Source organism: Onychostruthus taczanowskii, unplaced genomic scaffold (assembly GCF_017590055.1).
Source record: "Onychostruthus taczanowskii isolate IOZ18803 unplaced genomic scaffold, ASM1759005v1 scaffold123, whole genome shotgun sequence".
Classification (NCBI taxonomy): Eukaryota; Metazoa; Chordata; class Aves; order Passeriformes; family Passeridae; genus Onychostruthus; species Onychostruthus taczanowskii.
Genome location: NW_024498385.1, coordinates 1117141 through 1133853, shown reverse-complemented (window position 1 = coordinate 1133853; position 16713 = coordinate 1117141). Strand labels below are relative to the sequence as shown.

The window sequence follows — 16713 nt, the reverse complement described above, 5'->3', positions numbered from 1 at the left end:
TGTTCCACACCAAAAGGGTTGGAAAGTGATGCCACTAATTCATTACAGTAGTCATTCGTCTTTAGAGTTTTAATAGCAGTTAAGAATTCTGAAAAACAGGGTCAACTGTTTTTCCTAAATTTAATCCTAGTTCACCACATTTTTCTCCAATACTTAGGAATTTGGATACATGTCAAAACACAGTCATGAAATGGAATTTCCTTGAATTCCAGGCAAACAAATTTATTTCCCAAGTCTCTTGTGTAAAACTGAATGCCACATGTCAGATGAAGGAAGAGAGATTTTATACATTAATGAGTTCTAGATAAAAAACACTAAATAATTTAATTCAGTATTTCAATCAGAATTTCAACCTTATCATCATGAATTTCTTTTTTAAAAACCTTCCAAACTGAAATTGAGTACTGCATATTAAGGAACAGCAACTGTAGAAATTTAAGTGAATCTGAAAGTACAAAAAGGCCTTCACTCCAAGAAGCATTAATTCTGAGGAGAAAAAATAAGCACTTTTCTCCTTTTTAGGTGGCACTGAAGACTGAAGCAGAAACCAAATGATGAAGACAGAGCTTTTAAAGACAGAAATCACTCCAAATTACTAGCTCATTTCTTGATCAAATTTCTTCTTCCTTATCATAAGCAGTATCTGTAGAGGCATGACAATGACAATGTAGTAAGATGCTGTTATAGCTACACAGCAACCAGCTAGGCTTCAAGAAGTCTGAAATACATTATTGATAAGTTGCTCTCTGGAAGTAACAAATGTATACCCTCTTCAGAGTGTCTTAATAGAGTATATGCAACACATATACTGGACACATCATTTGAGATAAATGATCTAAACCCAAAAATCACTCAAGAGAAATAGAAAAAGCTGTTGTAATTAACTAGGTAGTAAGTGAAAACCACAGTCTATTTCAGACAAAACGAACACAAGTACTTGAGAGAAGACAAAACACAACATATTCAAGAAAAAAAACCTGTCCAAAACAATGAAATGCTTGGTACATACCTGCAGAAACAGGAGAACCCAAAATAGGTCCAACGTTGCTGGGAGGAGGCAGAGCTGATGGAAATCTCATTTGGGCTTCTCCACCATATCTAAAGTTTGCAAAACCAAAAATTCTCAACATGTCATACACAGCCCATTCAGTTTTCATGCCTTTGAGAATTAACAGCAATTCTGGGGTTCTTTTAAAATGGGAAATAAAAATCCCAGAAGAGTTTTTAAGATAAATTTACCAATTCCTAAGTCAGACTTAGGCTTTATCATCTTCTCAAGGTTTGCTTCTACAGGGAGGTGGAAAGAAGGGCACAGTTGAGATGACCCATGGTTGTCTTTCTATCATCCACAAGTATCTTCTATTAATCTCTATCCTACAGTGTTACATGAACACTTTGCTATGTCTTCCCTTGCTAACTCCAGTTATAATCCACATTTTGTTTCAGATTTTGTGATAAAATTGAATTTAATGACAAGCAACTATTCACAATCTACTGAAAACAGCTTACACCAGCACAAGTTTTGGCAAGGAACTAGTAAGTTTTTGGGAACACAACACTCCAAGCTGCACATTTTATCATCACTCTCAACAGCCGTATCTTACCAGAAACTCTATTCTCTCTTCCTGTAGGACAGCCAAGAGACCCACAACATAGGGTCACAAGAACCTCATGAGGTTCAACAAGACCAAATGCTTTGTTTCAGATTTTGTGATAAAATTGAATTTAATGACAAGCAATTATTCACAATCTACTGAAAACAGGTTACTGACTTTAACACCAGCACAAGTTTGGGCAAGGAACTAGTAAGTTTTTGGGAACACAACACCAAGTGTAAGGCGCTGCACCTGGGTCAGGGTGCTGCCCTACAGAGCACAGACTGGGAAAAAAACAAATTCATTGCGGGCAGTCCTGTGGAGAAACACTTAGGGGTTCTCATGGATGAAGAGTGGGAAATAAACCAGCAGTCTGCTCAAAAAGCCACCACTATTCTGGGCTGCATCAACAGAGGAGTGGTCAAATGATTCTCCTCTTCCATCCTGTCCTTATACCCCACATGCACACCCTGACTGTATCCAGCTCTGGGGTCCTCACTTCAAGAGAGACTTTGTACCCACAGGAGCAGGTCCACACGAGGCCATGAAGACCATGACAGTGCTGGAGCAGCTCTGCTGTAAAAACAGATTGAGAGCTGGGGTTGTTCAGATGGGAGAGAAGACTCTGGGGAGACTGTACATCACCTTCCAGGACTTAAAGGGTGTCTTACAAAAATCAAGGGAAAACAACTTTCACAAGAGCAGACAGTGATAGGACAAGAGAGAAGGGTTTTAAACTAAAAGATGAAAGAGATTTAAGTTAGGTATTAGGAAAAATTTCTTTACTGTGAGGTAGGTGATGCACTGGAAGAGGTTGGCCAAAGACGGTGAGGATATTCCATTCATTAAAGTATTCAAGGACAGGATGGAAGAAGCTTTAAGCAACATTATCTAGTAGGCAGTATCCCTGCTCAAGGCAGAAGGGTTGAAACAGGGTGATCTTTAAGGTCCCTTCCAATCCAAACAATTTTGTGACTCTCTGTATATATCAACTTCTTTAAGGCAGATAATGAAAATACACATATTGGCACCATATCAAGGATCTGCAGCACTTAAGATCCATGGGTTAGAATTTAATCCTCCAGAGTGGAAGTTCCTAATTCATCATTCAGACTGTGCTGGGAAAAACATACCAAACTAAAAAGCAACAACCACAGTCAAAGGAACCAACCAACCAAAAAAAAAAAAAGCCACAAAACCCAAAACCACTACCGCATCACCAAAAACATTCACACCTATAGCCAAATGTCACCAGGCCCTGAACTGGCAGCAGGTTAAAAAGCCTGTACACCTGTTTAGTGACCATTTGTCCTAGATTACAATATAAAAATGTATTCTATTCCCATCCTCAAGAGCTGCTGAAACCAGGAGGGGCATTGTTTTTTCCTTATCTCCCGTTAATGGGCCCATCAATGTCTTGCCACATGACTCAGAGATAACTCCCTCCAGGAGCCATTTCTGTTTAATGGGCAATCAAGGACCCACCTCCTGACTCAGAATATCAACCCGTTGTGAGATGCTCCACCCAGGGAGGAGGAGCTAAGCATCTCCACCGGGATATAATCTGGGTTTTGGAACAGAACAGTCAGTCTTTCCACTGGATTCCTAGAGGAACAGTTGCTCTTACCCACTGGTTTCCAGAAGACAAAATCTACCAGGTAATTTCTACAGGATCACCACTTCAACAAGACCATTTCATCTGCATTGCTACCACCACCCTAACTAGCAGGGTGTCAGGTTGTATTCTGACTCCATCAGTGCTTTTTCTTTTGTATTATTGTATGTATTTGTCTTTTTCCCTTTTCCTAATAAATTGTATTTCTGACTTGGAGTCTATCACTGGTTTTACTTTCAAAGCAGAACACCACAGTGATCCTGAGCATAACATTCAGAATGACAGACAGAATTAAAACTTACCTGAAGAATGCTCGAGTAGCCCAGGCAGATACTTCCCTATCACATGCAGCATTAGAACAGGCCAAAATAAGGCACGTGGCACAGGCCTGATCCTCCTAGAGGATATTACAATGTTAGTGAGCATATTACAATGCTAGTGTGGTGTCTTATATCAAGTTGTTAAGAAATGTATAGAAGTTATATTCCTCGATAACTAAAATGGTAAATACTTTATGCATAATTTTATTTAGAAGCCAGGGAAATCAGCTCTTCTGAATTATAGATAAGAAGTGAATCCTAGCAAGTAATTCCACTGCATTAGGTAAGATTTTGCTATACAGTTTTTGCAGACTCAGTGCTACTACTGGTAGGGAACAATCTCCATGCCTGATATTTAAACATGACTAAGATTCATGCAATTTCTATAAACACAAAAACATAAACTACAATTGTGTCTGAAAAAAAACCACTTGTAAAAATCAGTGTTTGCATATTCTAAGAAGCTGTTACAATACCAATTATGCCCTTTCTGAGCACAAGAGAATACATTGCAATGAACACTCACTAGAGAAACTACACAATATTAAAATTAATTAAAATATTAAAATTGTAATTGTAATCCACAATAACCAAGCTTCTGCTTGTTTATCTTAAGCTGCTATTAAAAAAGAATACCCAGACCAACATTTCTACTGGCCTTCAAAATATAAAAATCCCTTGCAGTTGTAGGAATTCAATTTTTTTAGAAACTCTTCTTCTCCTGCTCTCAGATCAACTTTTTTCTAAACTAAGAAGTGCACTACACTTATACATACAAGACATAGGAATTTCAGGGAAAATAAATTACACATTTGTTTTTAGATATCAAAAAATGAGGAATTATTTCTCTATTCTTTTTATGTAGACAAAAGAAAAATTTATCAGTCACTTTAATTGGTAAACAAAACATTGACCAGAAGATTGCAGCAACAATGAAAAGGTGACAAGTCTTCAATTTTTCATAACACATCAAAGCTCTTACCTGATGCAACTTGAAAAATCTCTCAATCTCCTCTCCATCTCCACCTGTATTGCTCACAAGCAGATACCGCAGCTGATCAACAGGTCTGAGTTTATGAAACATAATGCTTCCCTAAAAGTAAGGCAAAGCAAGTTAGGCTAAAGTTGTCTTAACTCTGTTTCATCAGAACACACCCATCTCCATGACAGTTATTTTTGGCATTCTGAGTCTTCCTCCACTGCAGCACTGGATAAAAATGTACCTGGTCTCCAAAGCCCAGTTCCCAATCACCAGCGAATCAAGGAAAGGCAGGCAAGTACTGCAATGGTTACAAACTCTCCTTAAACTGAGTTAATTTTGCTATTCTTAGCCTAACACAAAGCACAGAATTACATATTCAAGTATATGCAGAAAAGAAAGGTTTTGTGTATCCTGCAAATCCTGAAAACTGCCAGGTAGAAAAATGCTTGAAGAATTCAAGGCATGGTAAGACTTCACAGTAATCACCTTCCCTGCATTCAAACTAACTACTGGAAAGTGCCCAATTAATGCCCTTAACAAAAGAGCTACTAATAAACAAATGCAGCTTGCAGGTCTAGAGTTTGCAAGACATTAATATTTAAACACTATTTTAAATAGCCTATTGGTCAAGATATAGAGTGCCAAAAATATTGCTAAATATAATCAGCAAAGTAGGCAAGTTTGCTTTTTTTTTTCCTTTTCCTTTCTTTTCTTTATTATTGTTTCCTAAAACCCTCTCAAAAAATCTCTCCTGGGACTTTTACTATGACAAATAAGAAATTACTAATTCAAATTTCAATTGCCAACAATATTTACTTGAACTATTTTTCTGGGCAGACAGTGACTGTTTCAATTTCACATAATCAAGAGCATAACCAAGGCTAAAGGAACTTCCCAGATTTGTATCTGCAAGGATTTCTGGAGAGCAACAAAAACTATTAATACACTGTATAAAAGAAGTTGATCTAAAACCTCTGAGTAAATTTAAAATAGGTACAGATAGTTCCAACAATCTTTTTCCTGATTCCTTTTTATTTTCAAAATATAATCCTTAAAATATATCTAAAATGAATCATGTACAGATTTAGATGAAAAGTCCAGTTTCATATTTAATTCTTCTGGTAACCTACGTCAAGAAAAGTAATACTCACTTGGGCTGAAAGCAGAACAAACTTCTTAGGTGGCAGCATGTGTTGCTGCACAACAACAGGTGAATCAGTTATGGGAATAATGTCTTTATTTAGTGGTGTCACAATCTTCTGAACTTTAAATTCATCGATAGCAGAAAGAGCCCAGGAATGTCCGTCAACACGGGTCGTCATCTGAAAAACAGACAGATATTATCCACAGTTTGGCAGCAAAAATGGGTTTTGCATATCCATGGTAATGTGTTACCATTTACTATTTAAAATTACACAGAACAGAATCTGCTCCTCAGACAAGAGAACACAACAAAAATAAGTTCTTGTACTGTTTAACAAAGTTACCATCAAATTTACAGCTATATATACACTGCTACTTTTAGGAGAAAGGGAATATGGGGGTCCGGGATATTGTTTTACATTTAAATGCAAAACAACTTGCAAAGCGAGGCTACTACAATATAAACAGCAACCATCTAATAACCACATCAGAACAAAGCACCGTAGGCATCATTAATTTAAAAGATTTCTTAAAAAAAATAAAAGAAAACTGCAACTGAATTAAAAAGGTTTACAAGACCTTTGCAGTTGGCAGCAGTACTTCAAATATAACTCAGGAAGAGACATATACTAGTGAAGACATTCCAGAAAATGATGTATGCTAAACAGAAAGAATTGCTGCTCAAGAACAGGCTGCAGTTTTGTTTGGGAAACCTAGCTGTTGCTGTCAGATGCCCTGGGAAAAAAAGAGGTTGGCACTTGGAATATTCATGCCTAAGTTTTTGTGGGAAGGGATATGAAACAACTATAAAGTTCCTTTGTAAGTTATTAAACAGCAGATTAATCAAAACTTGACTTTGAAGCTTTTAACTTACATAATCCCTTCATTCACTCCAACTCTGCTATTTCCTCAGTAACATTATTTTTGACATGTCACTCCTCTACCTCAGCAGAAGACTTGAAAAGATGAAATACATGTTTTTCCTGAACTGATACATAAGGCAACTAACTCCCTCCAAACTTCTCTTAAAAATTCACTTACACAACAATCAGGAAATGAAAATCAGAAACCGTCCCACCATGAAATAATGAAGACATCAATCATGTGTGGATTTTAATGAAGATATGGCATGTAAGTTTAAATAAGGAATCACAAAGTTTCTAGCATCTACATTTTAAACAACCTTTATCAAATTTTATACTGATCAACACCATTATGGACCGAGGGCCATGTTTTTCTGTGCTTGTGCACAAAATGCAGCAGACAATAGTATTCTCAAACATATTAATTAGAAGTCAAGTCTTAGAAGTTAAGGCAATTGCTTTTGACAAAAAGGTTGCATCAAGCTAGAAAAGTCTGCTTGAACTAGGGATCCCTACTAAAAGAGGCTCATTCAGCTTTGTGGAGTTTCCAAACTCCTCATGACATTTTCTGTCACCTACTTATTTCTCGCAGATAGTATGACTCAGGAATCTTATTAGGAAAGAAAACATAATACCTAGACTTCATCAAAATCATAAAGAAGTCTGCTTTATACCTGCGTTTCCATCATTGGCTTTTGAAAAGGGAAAGAATCATGATTGACACACCACAGGATGTCATTATCTTCATTTTCTGAAGCTGCCATCAGCAGGACCCCTAGCAAGAATAGCAGCAGTAAGTCCATATTAGAAGCAATCATCAAGCATTAAATGCAAACTCATTAATTAATCCCTAAGTTAGCAAAACTCAATCTTTCAGTCATTATCATACAATATGAACAGCAACTAATATCTCCTGGATTTCTATGTCATATGGTACTTCAAAAGGTCACTTTTAACACCATTTGCTGTCTAAAAGGTAGAAGAGATAATTATAGGGACCAAAGTAATAGTGACTGTCACACACAGAATAATCTCATTTGAGCCATGTACCACTGCCTACCTTTGCTATAAAGAGCTCTGTGAACCTTTGCAGGTTTCTCTACATTCGAAGAAGCTGAAAATCCAGGTGGCAAACGGACATGGACCAAGGTTAACATGGAAGGACGAGCTGTTGGATGTTTAAATTGTGACGTACTAAAATATAGTCGGACACCTGAACAAAAGATAAGAAAGGTCACAAACTGTGCAGATACCATTTAGCAGTTTAAGTAGAGCGGAATTAGCATTGCTTTTTTACCTGCATGTGTGATTGCTAATAGTTGACAGTCTATGGATTCAGAATTTTCAATCACTGCTATTTGAATAATAGGCTTAAAAACAGAACGATCAATTGTTCTGAAAAATAAAACAAAAAAGCCCAATACACTTTAAATCCAAAGAAACATGCAAATTCTTAAAAATTATATTGTGAAACTATGGTCTTAAAGGAAGCCTCTTACATTCTAACTGTTATGAACATACCTGGCAATGCTCCCTGCAGCAGAAACTATAGCATTTTGTGAAAGAGAAGTTACTCTGGTCATTCCTTGACCATCTTGCCCCAAATCATAAACCTGCAATTCAATAACACAGCTTAGTGATTTATGAATTAATTAATAAATTCAGCCTCACTAATCAAGAAGTAACTCAAGCTGTATTTTTATTTTGTACTCATGCTTCCATAGAATTGAGGCTACCCTTTCCTCAGAAAAGAAGTTTTTCAATCTTCAGCATGCACGCTGCTACAAAAAAATAAACATGAGTAAGGGCCTGACATAGCTACAGAGAATTCTCAGGTACTGAGGTAAACTTACAGAGGTACCTGTACATTATTACACACATTAATAACAGACCAAAGAGTCATAAGAAGTCACATACTTGCAGGACTCCTTTTTCTGAGCGGGTGTACAAGATATTTCGAGAGTTGTCAATGGCAATTTGAACTACAGGATCTGGAGGAAGAGGGAAAAAAGGGAGAACCAGCAAATCAACACCAGACTTGGGAAAGCAAGTTTAGGACAGAATGTCTAAAAATAATGAATTGTCAGTTCACAAAAAGTGCACTTTCATACAGGACTGCTGCTGTAAGTGATTTAAAACAGCAATCAAATAACACAACTGCTAGTAAACAAAAACAAAAAAAACCCTGTAATTTCAAAATAATTTTTCACTAAGCAGTGCAAGAAGGTACACATTTTCCATGTTCATGGTGACACCACTAAGCACCTATTAATTTTGTACTACATATCACTTTAGTTAGAAATGTCAAAGAAATGTCAGTTTTTTCCAGGCTTTGCTATCCACATCCTGAACTAAAAACTCAATCTGTCTTGATTTTACAGAATCACTAAGTTGGAAGAGACCTTCAAGATCACTGAGTCCAACCCATGCCCTAACACCTCAACTAAACCATGGCACCCAGTGTCACATCCAGTCTTTTATTAAACACATCCATGGGTGGTGACTCCACCACCTCCCCAGGCAGGTGGGGTACATTCCAGTACTTTACCATTCTTTCCATAAAAAAAAATTTCCTCATATTTCCCTTGGCACAACTTAAGCCTGTGTCATCTGGTTCTGTCAGTTGGTGCCTGGTGAAAAAGACCAACCCCCACCTGACTACACCCACGTTTCAGGAAGTTGTGGTGAGCAATAAGGTCACCCCGCCTGGCCAACAGGGCACACTGCTGGCTCGTGTTCAGCCAGCTGCTGACCAGTACCCCCAGGCCTCTTTTCTCCTGGGCACTGTCCAGCCACACCATTCCCAGCCTATAACGCTGCAGGGGGTTATTGTGGCCACAATGCTGGACTCAGCACTTGGACTTATTAAATTTCATCCTGTTAGACTTTGTCCATTCATTCAACCATTCCAGGTCTCTCTGCAGAGTCTTCCTACCCTCCAACAGATCGACACACACTACCAGCTTAGAGTCATCTGCAAATTTACTGATGAAAGGCTCAATACCCTCATCCATGTCATCAATGAAAATATGAACAGGGTTGGCCCCAGCACAGATCCCTGAGGGATACCACTGGTGCCTGGCTGCCAGCTGGACGCAGCACCGTTCACCACCACCCTCTGGGCCCGGCCATCCAGCCAGTTCCTAACCCAGCAAAGAGTGCTCCTGTCCAAGCCATGGGCTGCCAGCTTTTCCAGGAGTGTGCTGGGGGAGACAGTGCCAAAGGCCTTGCTGAAGTCCATGTACACAACATCCACAGCCTTTCCGGCATCCACCAGGCACGTCACCTGATCATAAAAGGAGATCAGGTTGGTCAAACACAACCTACCCCTCCTAAACCCATGCTGGCTGGGTCTGATACCCTGGCCATCTTGTAGGTGCTGCATGATGACACTCAATATAAACTGCTCTATTACCTTACCAGGTACTGAGGTCAAGCTAACTGGCCTATAATTACCAGGATACTCCTTCCAACCCTTTTTGTGAATAGGCATCACATTAGTCAGCTTCCAGTCATCTAGAACCTTTGTGCAATTCTTCTACAATAATGAACCAATGCAAGTATCACTGACAATAACGAAGTACTTTGAGTAAGCAAAATATTCAGACTGACTTCTTGGTAGCATTATTTAAAAGATTACATTAAATTATCGGCTAATAAGAACTTTAATATCAGTACTTACCATCCTCTGAGAATGTGAACTGTAGCAATGAAGGAATAAGAAAAGACAGCGCACTCTTTGAATGATTAATTTTTCTACAGCGCTGGCTAAACCAGCCTGCTTCAGCCTACAATTTAAAACAAATACAGCATTGAAAGAAAAAGCAAAACAAAAACCAAACTAGGAGCGATATTAAGTCATTCAAAGGACGAGTATGAAAACAAGTAAAGATCTAACTGCAAACTTTGATTTAATTGAACAAGTATGTGTTATTCAATGGAAAGAAAACAGTGATCATCGAAACAAAAATGTTGCATAAAAAACTGTTTGCAGACAATGCAATTTGAATTTTTAAAGTTGACCAAAACTGCACTGCTATTCCCCACATAAACACTACTTCTTCAAAGAAAATGCATCTACCCGAAGCTGTTGTGCAACCAAGACATGCAACACAATTACAGAAGAAAAGAGACCGCAAACTTGACATGTTTTAGAACTATTATTGCTGAGATCCCACAACAGTGAAACAATGAAAAAATCCTGTGTGTAAAAACAACAGTCACCTGGTATGCTACTTCATATAAGCAACCATCTTTTCCTGCCAGGAAGATCCTCCCGTTATCAGTGGATGTGATTGCCAGGATGTAGGTGTTGTCAGTAGGGAGCGAATACAGAGGATCTGGTAGCAGCTGCATTCCTCCAGACATGCTGTCATTGAGTGATCCAGTACCTTCAGTAAACAAAAATTCATAAATCCTCTTTAGTTTTTAAGCTGTTTTAATAAATACTACAAGTCTCTGATAAGAAACATTTCAGAAACTGGAAAAATTACAGAAAATTTAATAGTTATGAAAATATTCTCAAACAGCTTTTGTCCAATGTGAACTGCAGAGTAATAAATCCATTCTATGTAGGTTTCCAAGGAAGGAAACGCAATGATTTTTCATTTCTATAGACTGTTCTCTTCTCTAAATCACACCAAGTCCAAAACACAGGTTTCTACTTGTTTTCTCTTTCACATTGACACATTATTAAAAAAAATAGTATGATTCTCTCACTTTCACCAAACAATTTTTTCTCTTAGTATATATGGCATAAAAACACCCTATCAGGTTCTCAATTTTTGTGGTTGGAATACAAATGCCAACAAAATTAATGAACTCTATTCACAGTTTCAAGATTCATGCACCTATCTTCTCTCCGTCTTCAACATCCTGTTTAATTAACAGGAGGACCTGTTTCAAAAGCTTTTTTTACATTAAATATGTGAGTAATAAAACTCAATGCTTCTCATAGAGTCCATGATCCAGCAAGTGCACACACCATAAAAATTATCTTCCCTGCTTGTAACATGATTTAAAGATTTAAAAATAAGCAAGGCACTTGGCACATGGGGTTTTAAAATTTTTTTTCATGACTACTAATAAAATTGCCATGTGTAAATACACATGGGAATTAACACACTGGGGAGAGGGGAGAAGAGAGGATTACCTGATTGTAGATTAGAACAGTGAAGCCCTAAAATCACAATATCCACAGGAGTAGCCAGAACAAGTAAGTGTCGTACATGAGGCTGGAAGATACCTAAATAAAAAAAGAAAATTTTAGTCGGCACCCTGCTTCTCTGATCACAGTGATGTAAGCAAATAAATCCATTGGAAAGCCACATCAACTGATTAGACTGAACAGTCATATGAACAGCCTAATGATCTGTGGAATTCTAGAGTTAGAAAGGAGTATCAGCCAGCAGCTCGACTTCAACCTCATGACATACAGGACCTTTAAAACAACACTTCTGTTCCCAACATGTTTCTTTTAAACTCAACTCATTTGCGAATTCAGCTTTGACCTTGATGTCATCTTAGAAGTAGATACTGAAATAACTGAGACGGCTAGAAACCAGAATATCATGGAAATTATCACTTGAATATGTAAATTTATAAACAAATGTTTAAACAAACGTTAAAGCATGATGTGGCAAAAAAATGCAACCTTATCAGTAAAAATAAATGTTAAACTATACATTATTTTTGGATCATAATTAATTTTTAATGTTTCTAAAATCAAAACAAACCCATATTGTCTGTGTGTACATACACATATACACACAAACCACAGATTTACACATAACATAGAATCACTGAGGCTGGAAAAGACCTCCAGGATCACTGAATCCAACCTTCAGACTGAATACCACCATGTCAACTAAACTATAAGCACCAAGTGCCACATCCATGCATTAAACACATATGCATGTTAATATCTATGCATATATAAAACAAAAAACGTATTTTGGCTTTTATATTACCTTACATTGCATTATTTGGATAAAATACAAATGCATATATACATAAAGACTGAAAAAAATACACACAAGGTTCAGTACTGTCCAACTCTAATCTCTGTCATAATATTCCTTACCTGCCTTTGGCTTTACAAGGCCCACTGCAAGAATAGTTTCACTGAGGCCATCAAAATAAGCCAGATCTCCTCTGTCAATAAATACACAAAAAAACTGCATTAAATTTGTCATATAACATCACATAATAACAAAGTAAATTAAATCAATGTATATTTAAAAATTATTAAGGCTTTTGGAACACTCTGAAGCCATCTACATCTTTCACTTTCAGTGAAAGCAGGTCCTTTGAGTTGCTTGTAGCTCCTACAGTTGCTTTTCAAAGCAAATCCAACCGCAGCATTTTGTATTTTCGGATTTTGTTAATTCATACAATCTACTCTGAATTACACAGTGCAGCATCTGCAATACTGATTAACATCAAGAGAAGGAAATCACATGGGATTTTTTTTCCCCATGAAAATTATCTGATGCAAAAATTCCCAACTTCTTCCCCATGATCTACCACTAACACCATGCAGTCCTGTTTTCTTTGGGGAATGAATTTCATACGTTCTGATGCAATGTAAATGTATAGATAGTAGCTATTCTGAACTTTGGTTTTTTTTAGGAAATGCAACAATATGTACAAAGCAATTCTTACTACACAAATGCCTACTATGTGGGCAAATAAAGACGCAAACATGCAAACTATAAACTGATCAATGCCATTTCAGAATGTACTGAACTTATGTTCAGTTTTATGCATCCATAAAATAAGCAAGGATGGAGAGTTTCAATTATGATACTTCAAAATACTAATGCCCTATTACTTACCATGGTGGGAATTACTTGTCACTGCACATGCGTATCAGTACTTACTAAATCTACCTATAAAAGTTAGGCAATTAGAGGAATTTTTATCTACTTTTTCAGCACAAGCAAAGCCCTTGCCTAAGAAGAGCAGTAACTTTAGGACATTAGATATGTCTGAGCAGTAACTTTAGGACATTAGATATGTCTGACTCAAAGCAAATGCATTTTCCTTTCTCTCACCTGTGGATGATTTGGCAACAATATTACTAACTCTTACAGATCATATGCTTACTATTCAAAAGCTTTAGTAAAACCTAAAAGGAATTAAGATCAGTTAAACCGAACAGCACACCTCCATGTTTCCAGTAAACAATCTCCCACTGCTCCAGTTGCTTACTTCTGGTATAATACCAATAGAACAACATCAGGAATGCATCCTCTACTTACCCATCCTCATAGTTCCACATGAAGATGTCACTGTCAATGGTCAGCCACGCTCTGCTTATCTCTGGAAATACTCCCATCATACAATTGCACTGCATATCTGAAGCACTGCTGATGTAAGAACTAAATGCATTTTGGGCAGCAACAGCAAAATCCTCTTCAAAGCATTTTAAAAAAATCACTAAAATATAGTATTACACAAACTGCACACTTCTATTCTTCATTTAGAAACCAATTCCACCAACAACTCCACGCAGATGTGCCTTGTTACCACTTAAGAGTGTTATTAAGAGAACCCAAACAACATTGAAGTTTTTTGCTGGGGAGTCTGACAAAAAGGTTGGGGAAGAAAAATATGGAGGAAAGCTGTTTCTAATATTACTTCTTACACAATCTAGGACATTTGTTTACATAAGGATACGTCCAAACTGCTCCACTAGCTCTGGTGGAAGTGGGACTCGGCGGACGGAGCTGATTTCCGGAAGATTGGGTATGGACAGCAAACCTGGCCCTTGTAAAGGATAATCCATATCTGACATACCAGATACAGTAGGGCTACCTACAAACAGAAAAAAAAAAAAGGAAAAAAAAAAATCAAATGCCTTGATGCTGCAGAGACTTTAAACATGTAAATATTGCTACTCACAAGATACACACGGACGAAGGTTCCTGTAGGAGCAAAACCACAAACAATAAATCTAAGTCTCAAATGAGATAAGAGCAAACAGTTTTGCAAACAAACTCTTAAAATAACTCATCTGGACTCCAGCCTACTCTTTGCCCCCTTTTTTCTGTGATGCCCTGCAGTGCTTTTTTCATTGCATGGTCAGACATTGACATGAGCAAGCCAGAAGCATATTCCTTCACCTAGAAAGGCTGTGTGCACTCTCAGGACCGACTTAAAACACCTATATATATTCGCTGTTTTATGTGCTGTGTATCCGCGACGCTGCCAGAGCTGCTACACTGTGGCCATGCCATCACTGCACTGTCGTGGGGTGACAGCCTTTATCCCAATATTGTGTGTTGTGTCTGGCAGCTGCGCCTTTTCCTCCCCCAGCCGTCTTGCCACGGCGGGGCGGGGAGGGAGGGGTGTGAGTGTGACCGGGCACCTTGGCTTTGGCTTTTGGCTGCTTGGCTTGGCTGGCTTGCTTGCTTGCTCCTGCCTCGGCTGCTAGCTGCTTTTTTGCCGCTTTCTGCTTTCTACGCTGTTTTTTTTTCCTTTTTCTTTCGTTCCCTCTTTCTTACCCTCCCCCGAAGATATTGGACCGGCTCCGGACCTGACCTGGGACGTCCAGGACCCCCGGAGTCTGCGAGAGAAGCTCAGCGCCCTCCACAGCACTGCCTGGTTTTCTTTTCTTTTCTTGTGTTGGGGAGTGTTCTTTTGTTATTTGTTAATAAATAGGTTTTGTTTTCCACTGTGCTCCTCCGAGGAATTCCTTCCCGAACCCGGTATTGGGGGAGGGGTGGTTAGAGGTTTTTTTTTAGGGGGCTCCCTTTTAAAGATTTCCCCTAATTTGTCCTAAACCAGGACAAACAGAAAACAAATGCTCTTTGTTTACATCCAGCCACTTCTGGATATATATGACTAGAATACCTCTCCGGAGCCCACTCTGCCAGCCAGTCAGCACTATTGAGAAGGAAATGCTGTCTCCACGCGTTAAGGAGAACAAAACGAATTTTTGGTGGGAGGAAGTACATTTTATACCATAAGCGTGACACAAGGCTGCAGACAAAAAAGAAAGTCAAGCTTAAGGGAGCTTTCCAGGCTGCGTGCAACTTAGGCATGCTGGTGGGCACATAAGCGCATTCTGCACGGGACGTCCCAACAGGAAGAATGGAAAATTAGAGCCGTTTCCGTCACCTTTCAGAGGGACAGAAGGCACCTGAAGCCCAGCTCTCCTGCAGTGCTCACATCCACAGCTCTCACCCGCGCACTGAAGCGGACAGCGCACGGCCCCACCCCGCGACCGAGACGCCTCCTCACAGCCGGCCCCAGTCCCCGAGCAGGGCCCACAGACCGCACGCGTGTGCAGCCGGGCCGTGCCGGCCGAGGCCGCCCGCGGCGGGGCCCGGGGCCACAGGGACCCCGAGCGAGCGGGTGCTCCTCACTCACCTGGCGCCGGCACCGCCAGCAGCTCCGACAAGTCCGGGTAGCAGCGATCGTCCTGGATCTGCCGGTCGATGATGCGGCCGGCGATCTCCAGCGCCTCTTGCGCAGCGGGCGCGGCCGGGCTCGTGGCGGCTGGCATAAAAAAGGAGGCGACAGAGGCGACAGAGGCGACAGAAGGACGGCAGCGACACGGCGATGGCGGGGCCGCGCTCTCGCGCCGCTTCACCGCCCGCCCAATCCCGTCAGGCCCCACGCGCCAGGCCGCTTCCGGCGGCGGGAAACGTGGGGTGGAGGGGACGGGAAGTGAAATTCTGGGAAGTGGGAAGGGACGGGACGGGACGGGACGGGACGGGACGGGACGGGACGGGACGGGACGGGACGCGGAATGACGGCCCGGCACAGGCGGTGGGCAGCGCCTCCGGGCACGGGAGGTGGTCTCTGCCAGAACGGATCAGTGGAAGAGCCGACCAAGAGGGGACCTCATCAATGTGCTTAAGTATCTAAAGAGGGGGGAAGGGATGCCAAGAGAATGAACCAGGCTCTGCGCGGTGGTGTTGAGCAAGAGGGGAAGAAGCAATGGGCAGAAACTAATGCAGAGGAAGGTCCACCTGAGCATGAGGAAGTTCTTTATTGTGCAGTGCCCGAGCATTGTAACAGATTGCCCAGGGGGCTGTGCCGTCTGCCTCACTGGAGATACCCCATTTGTTTGGACACAATCCTGTGCCGTGTGCAGGGATGGCCCTGCTCAAGCAGGGAGGCTGGACCAGATGACGCGCAGTGGTCTCCAACCTGACCCATCACAGCTCGAACAGGCAGGCTGGGG

General features: G+C 40.1%; 1 protein-coding gene across 2 annotated transcripts in view; it reads right to left on the bottom strand.

Annotated features, from left to right (window-relative positions):
* The window catches only part of NUP155 (nucleoporin 155), a 31403-nt gene extending 15277 nt beyond the window's left edge, over nucleotides 1–16126 (bottom strand). For both annotated transcript variants that reach the window (XM_041396005.1, XM_041396006.1), the window contains exons 1-16: nucleotides 15894–16126; nucleotides 14199–14336; nucleotides 13781–13877; nucleotides 12601–12671; nucleotides 11671–11763; nucleotides 10743–10909; nucleotides 10201–10306; nucleotides 8436–8509; nucleotides 8040–8131; nucleotides 7816–7913; nucleotides 7579–7731; nucleotides 7193–7293; nucleotides 5664–5834; nucleotides 4513–4623; nucleotides 3513–3607; nucleotides 1010–1098 (exon numbers count right to left, since the gene is read on the bottom strand). In XM_041396005.1, the coding sequence (XP_041251939.1) occupies nucleotides 1010–1098; nucleotides 3513–3607; nucleotides 4513–4623; nucleotides 5664–5834; nucleotides 7193–7293; nucleotides 7579–7731; nucleotides 7816–7913; nucleotides 8040–8131; nucleotides 8436–8509; nucleotides 10201–10306; nucleotides 10743–10909; nucleotides 11671–11763; nucleotides 12601–12671; nucleotides 13781–13877; nucleotides 14199–14336; nucleotides 15894–16029 (1792 nt within the window). In that variant the 5' untranslated portion in view covers nucleotides 16030–16126. The remainder of the gene's footprint in view (nucleotides 1–1009; nucleotides 1099–3512; nucleotides 3608–4512; nucleotides 4624–5663; nucleotides 5835–7192; nucleotides 7294–7578; nucleotides 7732–7815; nucleotides 7914–8039; nucleotides 8132–8435; nucleotides 8510–10200; nucleotides 10307–10742; nucleotides 10910–11670; nucleotides 11764–12600; nucleotides 12672–13780; nucleotides 13878–14198; nucleotides 14337–15893) is intronic.
* Between the last annotated feature and the right edge of the window lie 587 nt (nucleotides 16127–16713).